Source organism: Solanum verrucosum, unplaced genomic scaffold (genome assembly GCF_900185275.1).
Source record: "Solanum verrucosum unplaced genomic scaffold, falcon-dt-bn FXZP01000268.1, whole genome shotgun sequence".
Lineage (NCBI taxonomy): Eukaryota > Viridiplantae > Streptophyta > Magnoliopsida > Solanales > Solanaceae > Solanum > Solanum verrucosum.
This window is the reverse complement of record NW_026019957.1, coordinates 4920432-4937165: the sequence shown is the minus strand read 5'-3', so window position 1 is coordinate 4937165 and position 16734 is coordinate 4920432. Positions and strand designations below refer to the sequence as shown.

Here is a 16734-nt window from a genome sequence, read left to right as displayed (position 1 = left end):
ACAAGGATCAAGACCCCCATACCTTTGCTATGATCTCCCACGAAAATTGATGAAGAAAGCCTTGAATCCAAAGCCCTAGCTCCCACTTCTTCTTCTTCTTAAATGGAGGATTGTAGAGAGGGAAATGTTTTTTTTTTGGGATGGGAATTGGATTATGGTATCTAGGAATTAATATAAGTCCTTTGAAAAAAAGGGTCCAACACTTAGAAAAAAAAACAGGCGGGTGAACAGTAGATGAACAGTAAAATCAGCTACTGGAATTTGGATTTTCTGCCGGACAGACTTTACGAAAATGGGCATAACTTCTTCGTCCGAACTCCGAATAAGGTGAAACGAAGTGCGTTAGATAGCTAACTCAAAGGGATTTCCATGGATATATTATTGGCCACCAAATAATTTGTGTGCTAGGAGATATGACCCTCCAAAGTAGACCCTCGAAAAAGGCTTCACTTGGAAATTTTGGATTTTGATACGGTTGCTCTAAAATTTGGGTTAGACCCATTTCCCACTCAATTTGACCCCCTAAACAAGAATATGAAGTCGGATTTTCGAAAAACGAAACGGATTTTGAGATATATGGAAATTACAATTATAGGTGTTTCCGAAGCACATTTTCGGGCATTTTTTTGGGGTCGTTTCAGTAACATGACAGTCCAAGAGTATGGACTCAAGTTCACCCAACTCTCCAGGTATTCTCCTCACATGGTTGCTGATTCCAGGACTCAAATGAACAAGTTTCTGTATGGGGTATCCGACTTAGTGAAAACAAAGTGTAGAAATGCTATGTTGCTGGAAAATATGAACATCTCTAGGCTCATGACTCATGCTCAGCAGGTTGAGAGAGATAAGCTTAGGGAACAGGCTAAGGAGAACAAAAGGCTAGAACATGCAACTATGAGTATTCTCAACAGAAGTCAGGTGGTGGAAATCGCTCGCAGTTCATCAAAAGTCTTCAGCTCCAGCACATTCATCAGCCATCTTCCAGGTTTCGACAGTCATGCCTCTATACCTCTAGCAAGGTATATTAGGTCCTCTCGATGGGGCGTATACATTGGACTCCATATTTAGCTTATGTGGTTTTATGTCGGTTATTAGTAGCTCCCACAGTCCAGTCGGATTCTATTGCATTGACCATGTTATCAGTTACAGTCAGGTTTCTGTCTCAACATGTTATAAATTTTGTCATTGCATTTAGTTATGTCATGTTCAGTAATCTCAGTATAGTATCATGTTTATCTCATATCATTGCTCAATTATATGCTTTGTTCAGTTATGTATGTTATTCAGCTTTATTCTATCTTGCATGCTCAGTACCTTTCAAGTACTGATGCATACTCTACGCTACATCTTCTCGTGATGTAGGTTCAGGTCCTCAGCATCCAGATCACGTATAGATCGGTTCCCGATCTCCAGTTCAGCAGCATTAGTGGTGAGTCCTTAATTCTCGAGAACGACAGACATGTTTCTTTTGCTTTTAGTCTTTAGTTTTCAATTTTGCAAGATTTAGCTGGGGGCATGTCCCGGCACTTCTAGTCAGTTAGAGGCTTATTTCAGACATAGTTAGTTTCAGCTTTAGCATTTGAGTTTGACCTTTCAGTTGTTGTTAAACTCTCAGTCTTTATTTATTCAGATTAGTATATGGGTATTCCCCATCATTTCGATTTACCTTATGTTTTAAGCTTCCGCACAGTGTTTCTATTTCAATAAATCTTTATGTATGCTTATGATATGCCAACAGGGTTAGCTTGGGGTCACTCGTGATCCTAGGTTCCGTGTCCGCGTCCTGAGGGTAGCTTCGGGGTGTGACAACTTAGTTTGCTGCTTAGTGGTATTTGGTTAGAAAACAATGAGATAGAGGGCGTTGAAATGATCTTATACAGACGAAGGAGGATAAGAAGAAATTGCAAAGGGACTTAAAGAGAAGCTTGAAATCTTCAAAGTAGCACCTCTAAGCTAGCTGAAAAATAATAAGAGGTAACTAAATTGAGCTATATGTATGAGTAATCCCAGGATAAACTAACGAATTTCAATTCTAAATTAAAGAACTTAAGGCTGAAGCCCAGAAGAGAGCACAAACAGGAGTTGAAACGTGTATCAAAAAACAACCTGAATGTTCATTTAATTATTTGCTCCTTGTGAGAGGTGGATCTAAAAAAGAGCTTGATTTTGTTCAAAAGGGAATATAATGAGTTCAAGTCTTCTCGAGCTGAATTGTATGGTATAAATAAGTTGAAAGCAAGATATCAAAGTATAACTATCATATTCAACCCACTTCTCTAATTCAATTAGCTAAAATCTAGTTGTATAGAATGATATTAGGTTGAAAGGAAGGCCCAAAAACCACTTCTCTGTAGGAAGGTAATTGTGTTGTATATAGTTGGAATGAGGACACAAAAATCACTTTTCTATAGAAAGGTAATCTCGAACTTTAAGCTGCCCCTGATGTTCTTTTTGATACAGATCTAGAAAAGTTTTTTTAAAATCAAACATTGGCATTTATTAATCAAATGAACACAAACAAACACATCACATGGGCAGAAACCCAAGTTTTCCCGCTCAAACAAAAATAACAAGACAAATTATAAAATAACACAAAAATAAAAACACCTAGTTGTACATATACATGTATCTCTAGGGTTTCCTAATTCATTTGTCCTCTTTATCTTCTTCGTTGTTGAAACACTTGAGATAATCATTGTAATTGAAATACAAATCACAATCTTCCTTCTCATTTGAGTCATTTCCTTCAATATCAACTGCATTTGATGCCGTGACAATGTTGCTTGGACTAGACATGTTTTGTTCACGAACATCTTGTGGAAAATTAGTATTTATTGTTCCCAATCTATTAACTGTCGCATCTCCAATATTTGTATTGAACGCCATTGGACTACTTGAATATGTTGGTACATGGGCCGCATTGACATCCATGTTGTAATTGTGATGATCACAACTATTATACTCCAAACAAGGCTTATAATTGGTGCTCCTAATAATTGGTCCTTGTGAACCAAATAATGGTCCATTATTTTGTATCCGACCATCAACATTATTTTGTGAAGACAAAAAAGGGTTAAGGTAGTGGGGTTGAGCCTGAAGTTGTGGGCGGCACAACTGTTGTTGTTGCTGTTGAGTTGAACTAGCAAAAATGTTGTTTGTGTTAATTGGTTGAAATTCTCTAACTCTTGGGGTTTGATTTGGAATATTTTTTTTTTAATATGAAGCATTCTCTCAAGCTCTATAAAGTTATTTTCTTGTTGACAACCACTTGACGATTCTTGACGAATGTATTTTTTCTCTTCTGGAGGTCTCCATTTCTTGCTGCGATGCATCTGAAAGAAGAAAAAAAATCAAAGGAGAGTTTGGACTAGGGATATATTTATCATCACAACTCATTATTATTTAGATGTGTTTGAAATACACTTATTTTGATAGAAAACATAATTGGTGTTTGGTAATGGTGAATGATAAAAATCGTTTTTTGAGTTAAAAATTGTCATTAATATTATTTCATTGAATAATCACTACAAGAAAATAAAAAAATAACAAAGAATAATTTCTATCACTAGACATACAATAAAAGTTTGTCGCTAATCCTCTTTTGATAAAACTTTTGAGTACTATGAATAGTTACCTAACATTTATCAGCTGACAGATGTAAGATTAATTTTTTTTTTCTAATTAATTAAGCAAAATTAAAGTTAAGCAAACCATTTTCTAGCAAGTGTTTGACGAAAAGTATGAGATCTCCCAAGCATTAAATCAAAAATCGTTCTAAGCAAACATTTTCATGAAAATATCTTTCCCAATACCAAACACACATAATTTATAACTTAGCCTTTTTTTAGGAATGTTACCTGAAGATGGCTTGAAACTTGATTCTTGGTAAGACCGGACACATTCATCTCCTTAACAATATTTTCCGGCAAACAACCTACATGTTTCATTAGAATGTAACTTAAATTTAATCACTAGTAAAATACTCCTTGATCAAGCCAAGGTATCAGTAAACACAATAATTACTATGCATTAATTCCAAACTACTTGACGTTATATATAAATATGAATTTCTACTGTTCATATCGCTTCATAGAAATGAATTGTCGAGAAAAGTAGTTAATAATGAAGTAAACTTACTTTTTTCACCAAGTTGTTGTGTAGCTTCCACAAATTTACCATGAAGATTTATTGTCCATTCTATGCAGTCCTTTCGCGTAACTGTTACATTACTAGCATTTATCTTTCTTTCTCCTTCATTAATCTCTTTTGTGTTTTGTCTTCCTCTTTTCCTCCCGAGACTATATTCTCCATTTGATATGACATTTGTTTCAACCTCATTAGTATCTTTTCTTTGTTCCTTAGTATTAATAGGCATATTCTTCTCCCCAACTTATTTTTTTACTCCAACAATATTATTGTTACCAATTTCATCAACAATATTCACCAAATCTCTAAATTCTTCTCTCTCTTTCTCTCTTTGTATTTTTTTACTCAATACAAATTGCCACAAGCATTTCACAATTTCCTTGTCAAGTGGCCTTTTGAAGTAAAGGAAAGCTTCATCATAGAAAGCCTTCTTTGCAAAGAGTTCATTATATTTATCACATACAATTGCATAATTATTTTCAAAACTAGCAATTTGAATTGAGTTATATTAAACATTATGTGAATAGTTAGTTTCATGCATAATCACTAAATTTTATGTGTTATTACCATTACAAATCAATTGCATATCATATCACTGTAGAAAAAAAGGATTAACACTGGATAATTTCTATTGCCAAATAATTAAAAATAGTCAATAATGACAGATTATCAAAACAAACTATGTTAGCTACATATGAACTATCTAGTGATGAATTTTATATTATTTTTGAAGTATATATTGATAAGAGTAACTAATTTTACCCACTATAGCAATAAAATCTTAAAATATTCATGTCATATCTAGTAAAACCTTATGTGACTAATTAATTTCAAGTATATTGACTGATATAAATTTTACAAGATATCCATTTATCATATACTAAAAAAATAAGATTCGATAACGGATAATTTATGTCGCTAATTAAAGAACAAAAAATCTTTAATCTTATTTAATGATGAATTATTCAAACTTTATTTAGCTACATACTATTTAAAAATTGATTAACGGTGAATTTTATAGTTAATGATTGCTTGTAGTATATTAATTAATACAATTGTCTTTACACAACAAGAAAATAAAGATCGATTAAATACTTACACAGAGAGACTATATTCAACGCCACAACTTGTTTCAAGAGTTCAAAACAAAATGAATCTGGTGAATGGACATTGATTATTATCACATCAATTTTTTCCTTTTCTTTGGAGAGCATTGACATCCCCACGAGAGCCATATCAACGGTCGTAACTGTATATATTCATGCACTTTGAAAGTCAGTGTATTAAGAACAAGAAAAAAATATTATACACACTCTTATCATTATTAGGGCTGTTTATTAAATACCACTCCTACAATTAATTTGTTACTTTAATTTGTTTGTACAACACAATTTCTTATTTTATGCATGTGTACTTCTATACCTACAAAGTAGCTAGCAAAAAATTCAAGTCAACACAATTTACATAACTTAGACATAAACAATCAATGAACATTTACAAAGTAATTGAGAAATCAAACAAAAGCAAATAAGAAAAAGTCATAAAAAACGCACTTAAGCTATACCCCCTCCCCCAAACCCACCCAAATTGATGGGGGTTTGGCTGCCTAAATTACCTGTTATATACTTTTTTTTCGGTGTAAAATGGTTCAAGAGAATTACTATTTAAGTTAGCTTTCGGGGTATAGTAAGATAATTATAACATTTATTTACTTTTTTCAAGAATTTTAAAAATTGTTTATTGTCTTCACAAATTAAAGCAGGAAAAGTAATTGAATAACTATTAAGGTTGAGACAAAATTAAAAATAATATTTGAAAAGTAGTCATTAAAGTAGACTCAAATTTGGTCCATTTCGATTAAGAAAAAACTAAATAAAATTAAAATATTTAAAAAACTTGAGGTGCAACCAAAAGAAGGTGTGTATTAAAAAAAAGTTCTTTAAAGAAAATATTATTTTTTTCGTAAAAAATATCTCTCCCCACTTTTTTATCTACACCAATAAAATACAAAAAAGAAGAAGTTATTTTAAATAATATTGACAGCAAGATCAACTCTTATCATGTCCTTCTCTTACTCTTTCTATTCCCTCCCATTACTCTAATATGGTGCCTCCACCACCCTAGTGAATTTATTTTTTATAAAATGATAGATTTATAAAATTAGAGATCTCCACCTTCAAATTTTTTTTTGAGTAATTTAAATAATTTTCACCTCCAACTCTATGTCTCTCTAGGCCATTTGACAAAGAATAGTTTCCCTTCTTTTTCAACAAAAAGACCAAGTGTAAAACACATATGTAGGTTGATTAAATAATCAATATTATCATAAAAATATGTCCCTTACGATGAAAAATCTGATTAAATTGGAACGACACAGAAATCAACATAAATCTATTGATCCCCTTTTAAAAATCATATACATCTTTATGAAAGAAACTAATCATTTGTGTAAATGGTTATTGCAAGAACCACAAATAAAAAAAAAATCTAATTTACTTCTTTTAACCACAAAAAAATCATTTATTAACTAGTAAAATAACATAAACAAGCATAGAAATAGTATTATGGAAACAAGAAAGAGAGAAATTCAAAATTTGAAAGATAAATGAAATCCGAAAAAAAGTCAAATGATCACAAATTAGATAATAAGTATCATATCAATTAAACTCCTATGAAAAATGACATAGAATTTAGTTATATCTATATTAAAAAAAAAAAAGATGTTATACGATTTATATAACATTTTTAGAAATGTCACCTTTATATTTATAAGATTATAGCAAACCAACTATCTCAGTAGCATTCTCTTTGTCATGATCTACAAGCATCACACGAACTTCATCTATCATACTATTAAAAGGAGTTGCCATCAGATTACTTATTTCTTCAATAATTTGAGTTTTATTTTATTCAGACATAAGAATGAGGAGACACAAGACACTACTCTATATATAGGGCTGAATTTATAAGATAAACGCAACTCTTTTGGTAAATTTGTTAATTGAAGATCTAATGTGGTGTTCACTTTCCCCTTGAAGCCTGTTTATATTAGGAAAATGAGAAAGCTTAGGAGTGAAAAAGTGGAAACACTTTTTTATTATTTTTCAAATTATTGAAAATTCAGAAATTTAACTTCAAGTTAATTTCTATAATTTGATGGTCAAATTTGTTTTTTAGAGTTCAACTACAAAAAATAGTAAAAAAAATTCACAACCAAACACACAAATCTGAAATATCTAATACAAATTAAGCAAAATAAATCCGAAATAATACATTATTTTTTTTATTTTATAAAATATAAAAATTTGGGACAAGTTCAAAATTAAATGAAAACAATAATTATATCTTGACCCAAAAATAAATTTGAAGCAAATTTTGCCAAACAAAATTTCCACAATTTTTTTTCTCCAAAAATGCTTCCAAAATGTGTACCAAATGAGTTCTAAACGGAAAAAATTCCACAAGCATAATATATTTCATAAGTAAAATTTTTTTTAAAAAAAATAAAAACATAAAAAAATATAGGGAAAAGGGTCTGATATACCCTTCAACTTTGCCATTTTGGAGCTGATATGCCCATCGTTATGAAAGTGGCTCATATATACCCAGAGGCGGAGCCAGAATTTGATATTTGTGGGTTCTAAATTTTAAAACAGAACAACATATTTGACTAATATAACAATCGTTAAAATTTCACTAGACAAGTTGTTATGTTTTGAAAACAAAAATGATGCATCATTTGGTACACTTTCAAATAGTTCATTTATTAATATGAAGATTTGAGTTATTCATTTCAAAGTTCTAATTTTTTGGTAAAAGGTAGATAAGTGTTATATTTTAGTATAACTTTTGAACATTTTTTTCTATATTCTCAATATTATTTTAAGTAAAATTAAAATTATTAAATTCACCATTAATATTGTTGGGACCTAAAGGGAAGGTTTTACTTGCTTCACCCTGAGCCACTCTTGCCCTGAAAGTTGAAGTTCTGAGAAGCAAACAATAACTTAATTAATATAATCAATTATTAATACGTGGAACAGTCTTAAAATCGAAGATTAATAATAAGATCCTTGAATAAATTGTTATATTATGTAAAGACAAATAAAAAAAAAAGAAAAGGGAGAGCCGAGGAGGAACTGAGAAGAGTAAATAGTACTTATCAGGACAGAGGTCTGCACTTTGACAACAAGCAGTAGCAATGAAGTAGGTAGTAAAAATTAGAACCCTAATTTTTTAATTTTTTTGGGTTTAACATTTTATTGAATGCTTCAAAAGAAATCAATAGTGAGATGTTGTTTTAGAGTATGTCACTATATTTTTGTTACTTACAATTATCTATTTTGAAATTAATTGTCAGATGTTGTTTTGGAGTATGACACTACCTTTTTATTATTTTCAATTATCAATTTTCTATTTTATTGTTTGAAAAAGAATTTAGAAAAATCTATATAGGAAAAATTGAATTAAAGGAGGGTAAAAGATAGACACAAAGCACATTTTTAATCCAAAATAAAAAAAATCCGGAAAAATTGAATTAAATAAAAAAATGAATAGTTGTTAGTGGGGCTCAAACCCCCAACCAAAGAATCAGAGCTACCCGCGCTTATCATTGCGCCACACACCTTAGTTTGATGTGGGTTCGCACACAATATTTAAATATATATACATGATTTTTTAGTACGTATATAGGGTCTACGTAAAAGCCAGTGGGTTTGTCCGAACCCCCATTTAATACCGTAGCTCCGCCCCTGTATATACCTTTACCGTTATACAAACGGCTCACATATACCCTACCATTACAAAATGAGCTCACACATACCTTCATTTAACGGAAGTGAAAAAATTAATTTTAAATTTATATTTTTGACTTTTAATTTTTTTAAAAATCATTTAGGGGTATATATGATTCTTCTAGCAAAGTTCAAGGTATATTTCAATTTTTTTCATACATAAATTATTTTTTGACTTCTTTGATTTTCATTATTTGAGTTTCTTATTCTTATTTTATTTAGTTCTTTCATTTCTTAGTATAAAGAAAAAATTTTAATTTTTTTTTTGTGGCTATATTATAATTTAAAACAATTTTTTTTTTGTTTATATTGTAATTTAATTTTTGTATTTGAAGAAGTTTTTTTTTTGTCATCTATAATAAGTTTTACAAGAATATTAGCGAAACATAAATAAATTTGACCATTTAAATAATAAATTTAAATTAGTCATTGAAACAAAAAAAGTAAAAAAAAAATATGTTTGAGGAGGATTAAATATATCCATATGGGATTATAGGTTTTTTTTAAAAAAAATAAAACTAAATTTTTTCTTTTTTCATTTTCGTTAAAGGAAAATGGTATATGTGAGTATTTGTATATAAGCACGCTATTTATATATTCTATATATATAATAAGCCACAATGCAACTATCATTGTAACTATCTTGTTAGCTTTCAACCAAAAGTTAACAAGATTTTTAGTTACATATTATTATTTAGTTAAATAATAAATATGTCATTGTATGAGCTATTTATTACTCATTCCTTTTTAATTTGTTAATCTGATTTTGATCTGACACATTGTTTATGAAAGTACATTAGATTTTGAGAAAAAACATTAAGTGATACTTGAAGTTGTCCCAGATTTTTCTCTTATTATATAAGTGGGAGTTGAAGCTACCCATTAACTTGACATGTGGAATTACTAGAGCCCACATATATATAATAAGTCACAATGCAACTATCATTGTAACTATCTTGTTAGCTTTCAACCAAAAGCTAATAAGATTTTTAGTTACATATTTATTATTTGGGAAAATGCATAAGTACCCCCCCAGCCTATGTCCAAAATCCCTGAGACACACCTAACCTTTACTAAGGTCCTATTACCCCCCCGAACTTATTTTTTAATTAATTTTTTACCACTTTCGGCTTATGTGGAAATATAAACCAAATAGGTTGAAAGCTTTGTTCAACACGCGTCGGACCCCACTTTTTCAACTTTCTAAAAAGTAGCTTTTACACTTTCCAAAATTTCAAAAAGCTATCTTATTATTTATAATCTACTTTGTTAATATATTTTTAGTTAGTTTATAGATTTTAATGTTTATATATTTTATTTCAAATTTGGGCATGTAAAATTTTGTAAATATTATATATATAATTTTATTTTATTTATAGATAAAAAAATTATTTATAATCTACTTTGTTAATATATTTTTAGTTAGTTTATAGTTTTCAATGTTTATATATTTTATTTTAAATTTGGGCTTGTAAAATTTTGTAAATATTATATATATAATTTTATTTTATTTATAGATAAAAAAAATATAACTTAGAATCTACTTTGTGAATATATTTTTAGTTAGTTTATAGCTTTCAATGTTTATATATTTTATTTCAAATTTGGTCTTGTAAAATTTTGTAAATATTATATATATAATTTTATTTTATTTTATTTATAGATAGTTACACTTTTCCAACTTTATCATAATTGTAGGATACTTATAAGACTAGAAGGTACTCTCTAATAGTGCATATAATTATTTTGTTTGTTCAAACATGTTTTTATTTGTATGCAACCTCAATTTTTATATCAATTATGTAGAAACTTTAATAGTGAATAATTTCGATCATTATTATTAATAGAACATAAGAAGAATTATTACTCAAAATCTTTACGTTAATAAAAATATAAATTGTTGTAACTATTATTTATAGATGATTAAAAAAATAAAATTGGGAAGAAAATAGTAAGTAAAAATTACACGTTATATTAAATTATCTTTACATTAATAAAAAAAGAAATTGTTGTTAGAATTATTTGTAATATAATTAAACAAAAATAACAATGGGAAGAAAATAATAAGTAAAGATTACACGTTGTATTAAAATAATAAGTATTAAAAATTATGATAAATTTTATAATAGTCATAACAGGAATTTACGCAATAATTACTATATTAGAATACTAGAAAAATTGATAAGTTCCTCGACATCTAATCATTGATTAAAATTTAAATTATTATTTTCTTCTGCGAAAGTTTAAGAGATTAAATTAATGTTTTAAAAAATAATATAACAAACTAATTAATTAATTATTTTCAATGATTAATAAGAAAATGTATATAGCAAGTACATGCATTATTATTACATTATTTATATCCACTCTATATTAAATCATTTTTCTATTATAGTTTGACGCAAATTTCAGAATGTAAAGAATGTTTTGGATTCGAAAAATAAATATTCAAAATATACTAACATGTCATTTAATCTTATGATATTTTACATTTCATGTGAAAAAAAATTAAATATTAATTTTTTAATATGAAAAATATTAATTTATTAATACAACATAAAAGTAATAAAGGACAATATATAAAAATATTTGAAGTATTTGATATTTTATTAAATTAAAATAATTTTAAATTAATATATAGCCGCGCAACGCGCGGGTACGTATACTAGTGAAGAACAATAATAAAGAAGAAGACCATTGAGTTAATATTTATTTTTTCCAAGTTTATTTTAACACATGACCAATTTTTATTGGTCAGTGCTGTCTAAAAGCTGCACCCACGCGCTTAACATAGGTGAAATCACGGACTCAGCCACGTAGGCCGAAAAGTGGTAAACAATTAACTAAAAAATAAGTTCAGGGGGGTAATAGGACCTTAGTAAAGGTTAGGTGTGTCTCAGGGATTTTGGGCATAGGCTGGGGGGGTACTTATGCATTTTCCCTTATTATTTAGTTAAATAATAAATATGTCATTGTATGTGCTATTTATTACTCATTTCTTTTGAATTTGTTAATCTGATTTTGATCTGACACATAGTTTACGAAAGTAAATTAGATTTTGAGAAAAAAACATTAAGTGATACTTGAAGTTGTCCCAGATTTTTCTCTTATTACACCTTAACTTTGTGTGCGTCCTATTACCCCACAAAACATTCAAAATCACAAAAAATACACATTTTTTACACAATATTTTCACTTTGGACTAAAATATCCTTCGAATATGCAATTTCTTAAAAACAAAAAGTCGGACCCATTATTGATGTATTGAAGGATGCTTTGGTAATTTCCTATGATGAATTTGTTTTGTTTGTTTCTTTTAAATTTATTTTACTATACTAAATAATTGTATAAAATATTATGAATCACGATAATTAATTACTTAAATATTTAAAAGATACAAAAATATATAAAAGATCTGCTTGACTCTTCAAATTTTACCGGTGACACATAAATTGAGACAAATGAAATAATATATATTATTTGAAAATTTCTTAGAAAGTACTATAAATTACAGTAATTAACAGTTAGAAATATTTCAAAGACAAAAAAAAATGATTGAATCTCAAAAAATTTTTAGTACTACATAAATTGAGAAAGAAGAAATGACCTCTATTATTTGAAAATGGCGTAAAAGTATTATAAATCATACAATAAGAATTAACAATTTCAAATTTTAAAAGACTTTAATGCTTTATACTTATTTTATTTCCACTTTGGACAAAAATATCCTCCCAATATGCATATTTTTTTAAACAAAAAGTGGGACCCATTAATGATGTATTGAAGGATGCTTTGGTAATTTTCCTATGATGAATTCGTTTTGTTTGTTATTTAATTTTTTTAAAATAATTGTATAAAATATTATAAATCACAATAATTATTTACTTAAATATTCAAAAGAAATAAAAATATGTAAAAGATTTGATTAACTCTTCAAATTTTATCGGTGACACATAAATTGAACAAATGAAATAATATATATTATTTGAAAATTACTTACAAAGTACAATAATTTACAGTAATTAACAATAGAATATTTTAAAGACAAAAAAAATTGATTGAATCTCGAAATTTTATTAGTACCACATAAATTGAGAAAGAAGAAATAACCTTTATTATTTCAAAATTGCGTAAAAGATATTACAAATCATACAACAATAATTAGCAATTTAGAATGTTAAAAGACATAAAAAAATTTTTACCATAGTTAACAATAATTAAAAATTTAAACTATTTTAAATTAATATTAAAGTTTGATCAACTCTTTAATTTTGTCTTTTATCACATAAATTGAAATAAAAAATGATACATATGAGAATCCATGTCTAGTATATCTATACTACCTTAAAAGCATGAACCCCCTAACTTTAATGTTAAATTATTATAATACCCCCCCAAATTAAAACACCAAATTTAGTATATATTCTATATTTTATATATGATGGGTAGTGACTTTTCCGAAGGGTTGTGACATTTTATAGAGTTGTGATTTTTTCGAAGAATTATGACATTTTTGAAAAGTTGTGATTTTCCTTAAGGGTTGTGACTCATCTGATAAGACATGATAAATACATTTTAATACTATCCTTTGTTGGGTATAAACAAAGAGGTTTTCTCAAAATTTCAAACTACAAATTGTGTGAGTTTTCTATTCTTATTTAGGAAGATTATGAGAGTTGTTCAATTATGCTTTACAATATTTTTTTGAGTAAACTACACAAATCAACAAAAATAGATGCAACAATTAGAATGGAATAACTCAACTTCAGATGAGAAGACCATCTAGATAATTAATATGTACTCATTTTCATAGGCATAGCCATAATAACACTTATGCAGCAAATTCTACATGACAAGAAGTTCAATGATTTTCTGTTGCACAAACTACAAATTTGTGTTCAAGCTGTGTAAGTCTCAAACTGTTGGAGAAAAAAGATTTGATTAAAAACTTCTTTGAAGAGTCAACTAGATTTAATAGGTACTCCTCCGTTTCGAATTTATTTGTTGTACTTTTATTTTTATTCAGTTTAATATAAAATATTTTTTTCTTGGTGGGTTGGGGTGCATCTTTAAAACCATAAAGTTAAAAACATTTTTAATTTATTCCTCATATCCTTAAATGAAAAGTCTTCTTTTATTTTTTGAAACTTCATGTCAAATTAAAAGTAGACAAATCTATATCCCTTTTTTGTCTATATATAGAGAGGTTTTCACACTTTTAAACTACAAATTTTGTAAGATTTCTATTCTTCTTCTTAAAACAAGAAAGATTGTGAGAGTTGTTTAATTATGCAATTACAATATTTTTGTGGGTAAACTAGATTGATCAACAAAAATTGATCCAACAAGGAGAATGAAATAATCAGCATTAAAAGAGAAGACTATCTAGATAATTAATATGTACTCATTTTCATAGCCATAAATATACTTTTGCAGCAATTTCTACTTGATAAGAAGTTCAATGATTTTCTGTTGCACAAACTACAACTTGGTGTTCAAGCTGTGTAAGTCTCAAACTATTGGAGAAAAAGAATTCAATCAAAAACTTGTTTGAAGAGTCTAAACTAGATTTAATAGGCACTCCTCCATTTCCAATTTATTTGTTGTACTTCTATTTTTATTCAGTTTAATATAGAATGTTCTTTTTCTTTGGGGGGTGGGGGCACTTGTTTATGGCGACAAAGTTAAAAGACATTTTTATATATTCTACATATCCTTAAATTAAAATTCTTCTTTATTTTTTAAAATTTCATGTCAAATTGAAATTAGACAAATCTATATTTTTTATCTATCTATACTACTTTAAAAGAATGAACTACCTAACTTAAATGTTAAATTATTATAATACACCAAAAATTAAACACCAAATTTAGTATTTCTTCTATGTTTTGTATTGTACTATATTTATTTATTTATATTATATTATATTAAGTAGACACCTGCTCACATTGAAGGGTAGTGAAATTTTCAAAGAGTTATAACTTTTTTCGATGAGTTGTGTCCTTTTCGAAGGGTTGTGACTTTTCTATAGAATTGCGACTTTTCAAAGATTTGTGAGTTTTTCAAAGGGTTGTGACTTTTCCAAAGAGTTATGACTTATTCAATGAGTTGTGATTTTTTTTTTTGAAGGATTATGAATTTTCTAAAGGGTTGTGATTTTGTTTTTATAAGGCACACAAACCATTTTGTAATACCCTACTCTTTGTTGGCTATAAAAAGAAGGGTTTCCTCAAAAAATTTAACTAATTTTTTAAAGTTTTTCATTGTTCTTCTTTTTCATAAAACACCTTATTTAGTATATCTTCTATATTTTATATTTTATTCATTTTGTTTATTATATTAAATGATATTAATAGAAGGCACCATTTCATATTGAATGGTTACGACTTTTTGAAGGAGTTGTGATTTTTCTTACGCGTAGTGACCTTTCCGAAGGGTTGTGACTTTTATGATATGAAAAAATTTACACATGATCATGCTACCCTTTGTTAATTATAAATGGTGGAATTTCCTTACATTTTAAGACTAAGATTTTTTTATGTTTTCTATTCTTCTCTTAAGTTCAGTGAAATTTGAACACTCCTTAACATGAATGTTCAATTAATATAATAATCCAATTTAGTATATCTTATATATTTTATATCAATATTTATATTATATTATATTATATTAAAAGTAAGAACTCCAACAATACAATAATAACTAAGTAACGCACTATAGGGCAGTAAGGAGATAATATATTTAAGAGGTGTAACTAAGTGATTTTAACAGAAGATAAGGTATAAGAATCTCCCTAGATTTATAACCAAAATCTCAGACACACACTTTATCAAAACTAAGGTCTTATTACCTCATGAACCCATTTTTTTGTAATTAGGTGCACCTTTTTGGCTTACGGGCGCTGAATGTGCCACAAAGCCAAAAGGTGGACAAAATTACAAAAATTGAGTTTGTTTGGGGGGGGGGGGTTAATGTGACCATAGTTTATTTAAGGTGTGTTTCTGAGATTTCATTCATAATCTAGGGGGTACTTGTGTCTTATCCCAATTTAAGAGTGACTAACTTTCAGTAGTAATCATAAGTATTTACATCCACTATTCATAGGAACTTATACTTTATCATAATTACTTACTTAATTTTCTCATTTAATAATATTCACACTATTTTTAAAAAAAAAGTGTAGTACATGATTTGATATTCACGTGCAACGCACGTGCGTCAAAACTAGTATATATATATATATATATGACAAAGTTGAAATTATATCATGCCCTTTTCTATATTTCATAAGTATTCCTTACCAAAATTGAATCTTTTTCTCTATGAAATTCTTCCTTTGAGAATTTGTTCTTTGATTGCTCTTCTGCACGAATCGGACCGCTTAGCATAGTGTTAGCTAATTGCACAATTTGGCAAATACTGCACTTTGATTCTTCATGGAACTCAAATTTCGACATCGAGATTACAAAGCTGAAGAACAAGTTCACTCCCTCTCTCGTGTGGCAGCAGAGACTCATCCTCTCTCTCCTCAATCACCGTCGTCTGACCAGGTTCAATTTGTTTTTCTCTTCCTCGTTTATATTAATCGCAGCAACTTATTACCTACTGCTTGCATTTGAATCAATGGAGAATGTTGTAAAGTATTAAGTTTTTGTGATAAATTGTACAAAAAGTGGAATCTAGGGTGAACAATTTCAGTATGATCAGGGTTTTAAACAAAGTAATGAACACAGACTACATATGATCATGATTGAATAATTAAGTTGGTTATTGACCATGTTTCCTTGTGAAATTT

The 16734-nt window shown here is 28.2% G+C and overlaps 2 protein-coding genes across 2 annotated transcripts in view; one reads left to right on the top strand and one right to left on the bottom strand.

Annotated features, from left to right (window-relative positions):
- Nucleotides 1–2646: 2646 nt before the first annotated feature.
- LOC125814537 (two-component response regulator ARR2-like) lies at nt 2647–4375 on the bottom strand. The gene is made up of 3 exons (XM_049493992.1): nt 4138–4375; nt 3858–3934; nt 2647–3126 (listed from the first exon to the last, which is right to left on the bottom strand). Exons 1-3 carry the CDS (start codon nt 4373–4375, stop codon nt 2647–2649), a joined length of 795 nt encoding a protein of 264 aa, XP_049349949.1.
- An 11848-nt stretch (nt 4376–16223) lies between these two features.
- LOC125814625 (uncharacterized) overlaps nt 16224–16734 on the top strand; it is a 37725-nt gene continuing 37214 nt past the window's right edge. Inside the window, exon 1 of the mRNA XM_049494093.1 lies at nt 16224–16489. Within this exon, the coding sequence (XP_049350050.1) occupies nt 16376–16489 (114 nt within the window). The 5' untranslated portion in view covers nt 16224–16375. The remainder of the gene's footprint in view (nt 16490–16734) is intronic.

Excerpts from the sequence above, each read along its gene's own strand:
- LOC125814537 (XM_049493992.1), bottom strand. The coding sequence starts at position 4,375 with ATGCCTATTAATACTAAGGAACAAAGAAAAGATACTAATGAGGTTGAA. Across the intron at positions 3,935-4,137 it reads ACAACAACTTGGTGAAAAAA|GTTGTTTGCCGGAAAATATT; the intron begins GTAAGTTTACTT and ends TGAAACATGTAG. Across the intron at positions 3,127-3,857 it reads AAGTTTCAAGCCATCTTCAG|CAACAACAACAGTTGTGCCG; the intron begins GTAACATTCCTA and ends TCAACTCAACAG.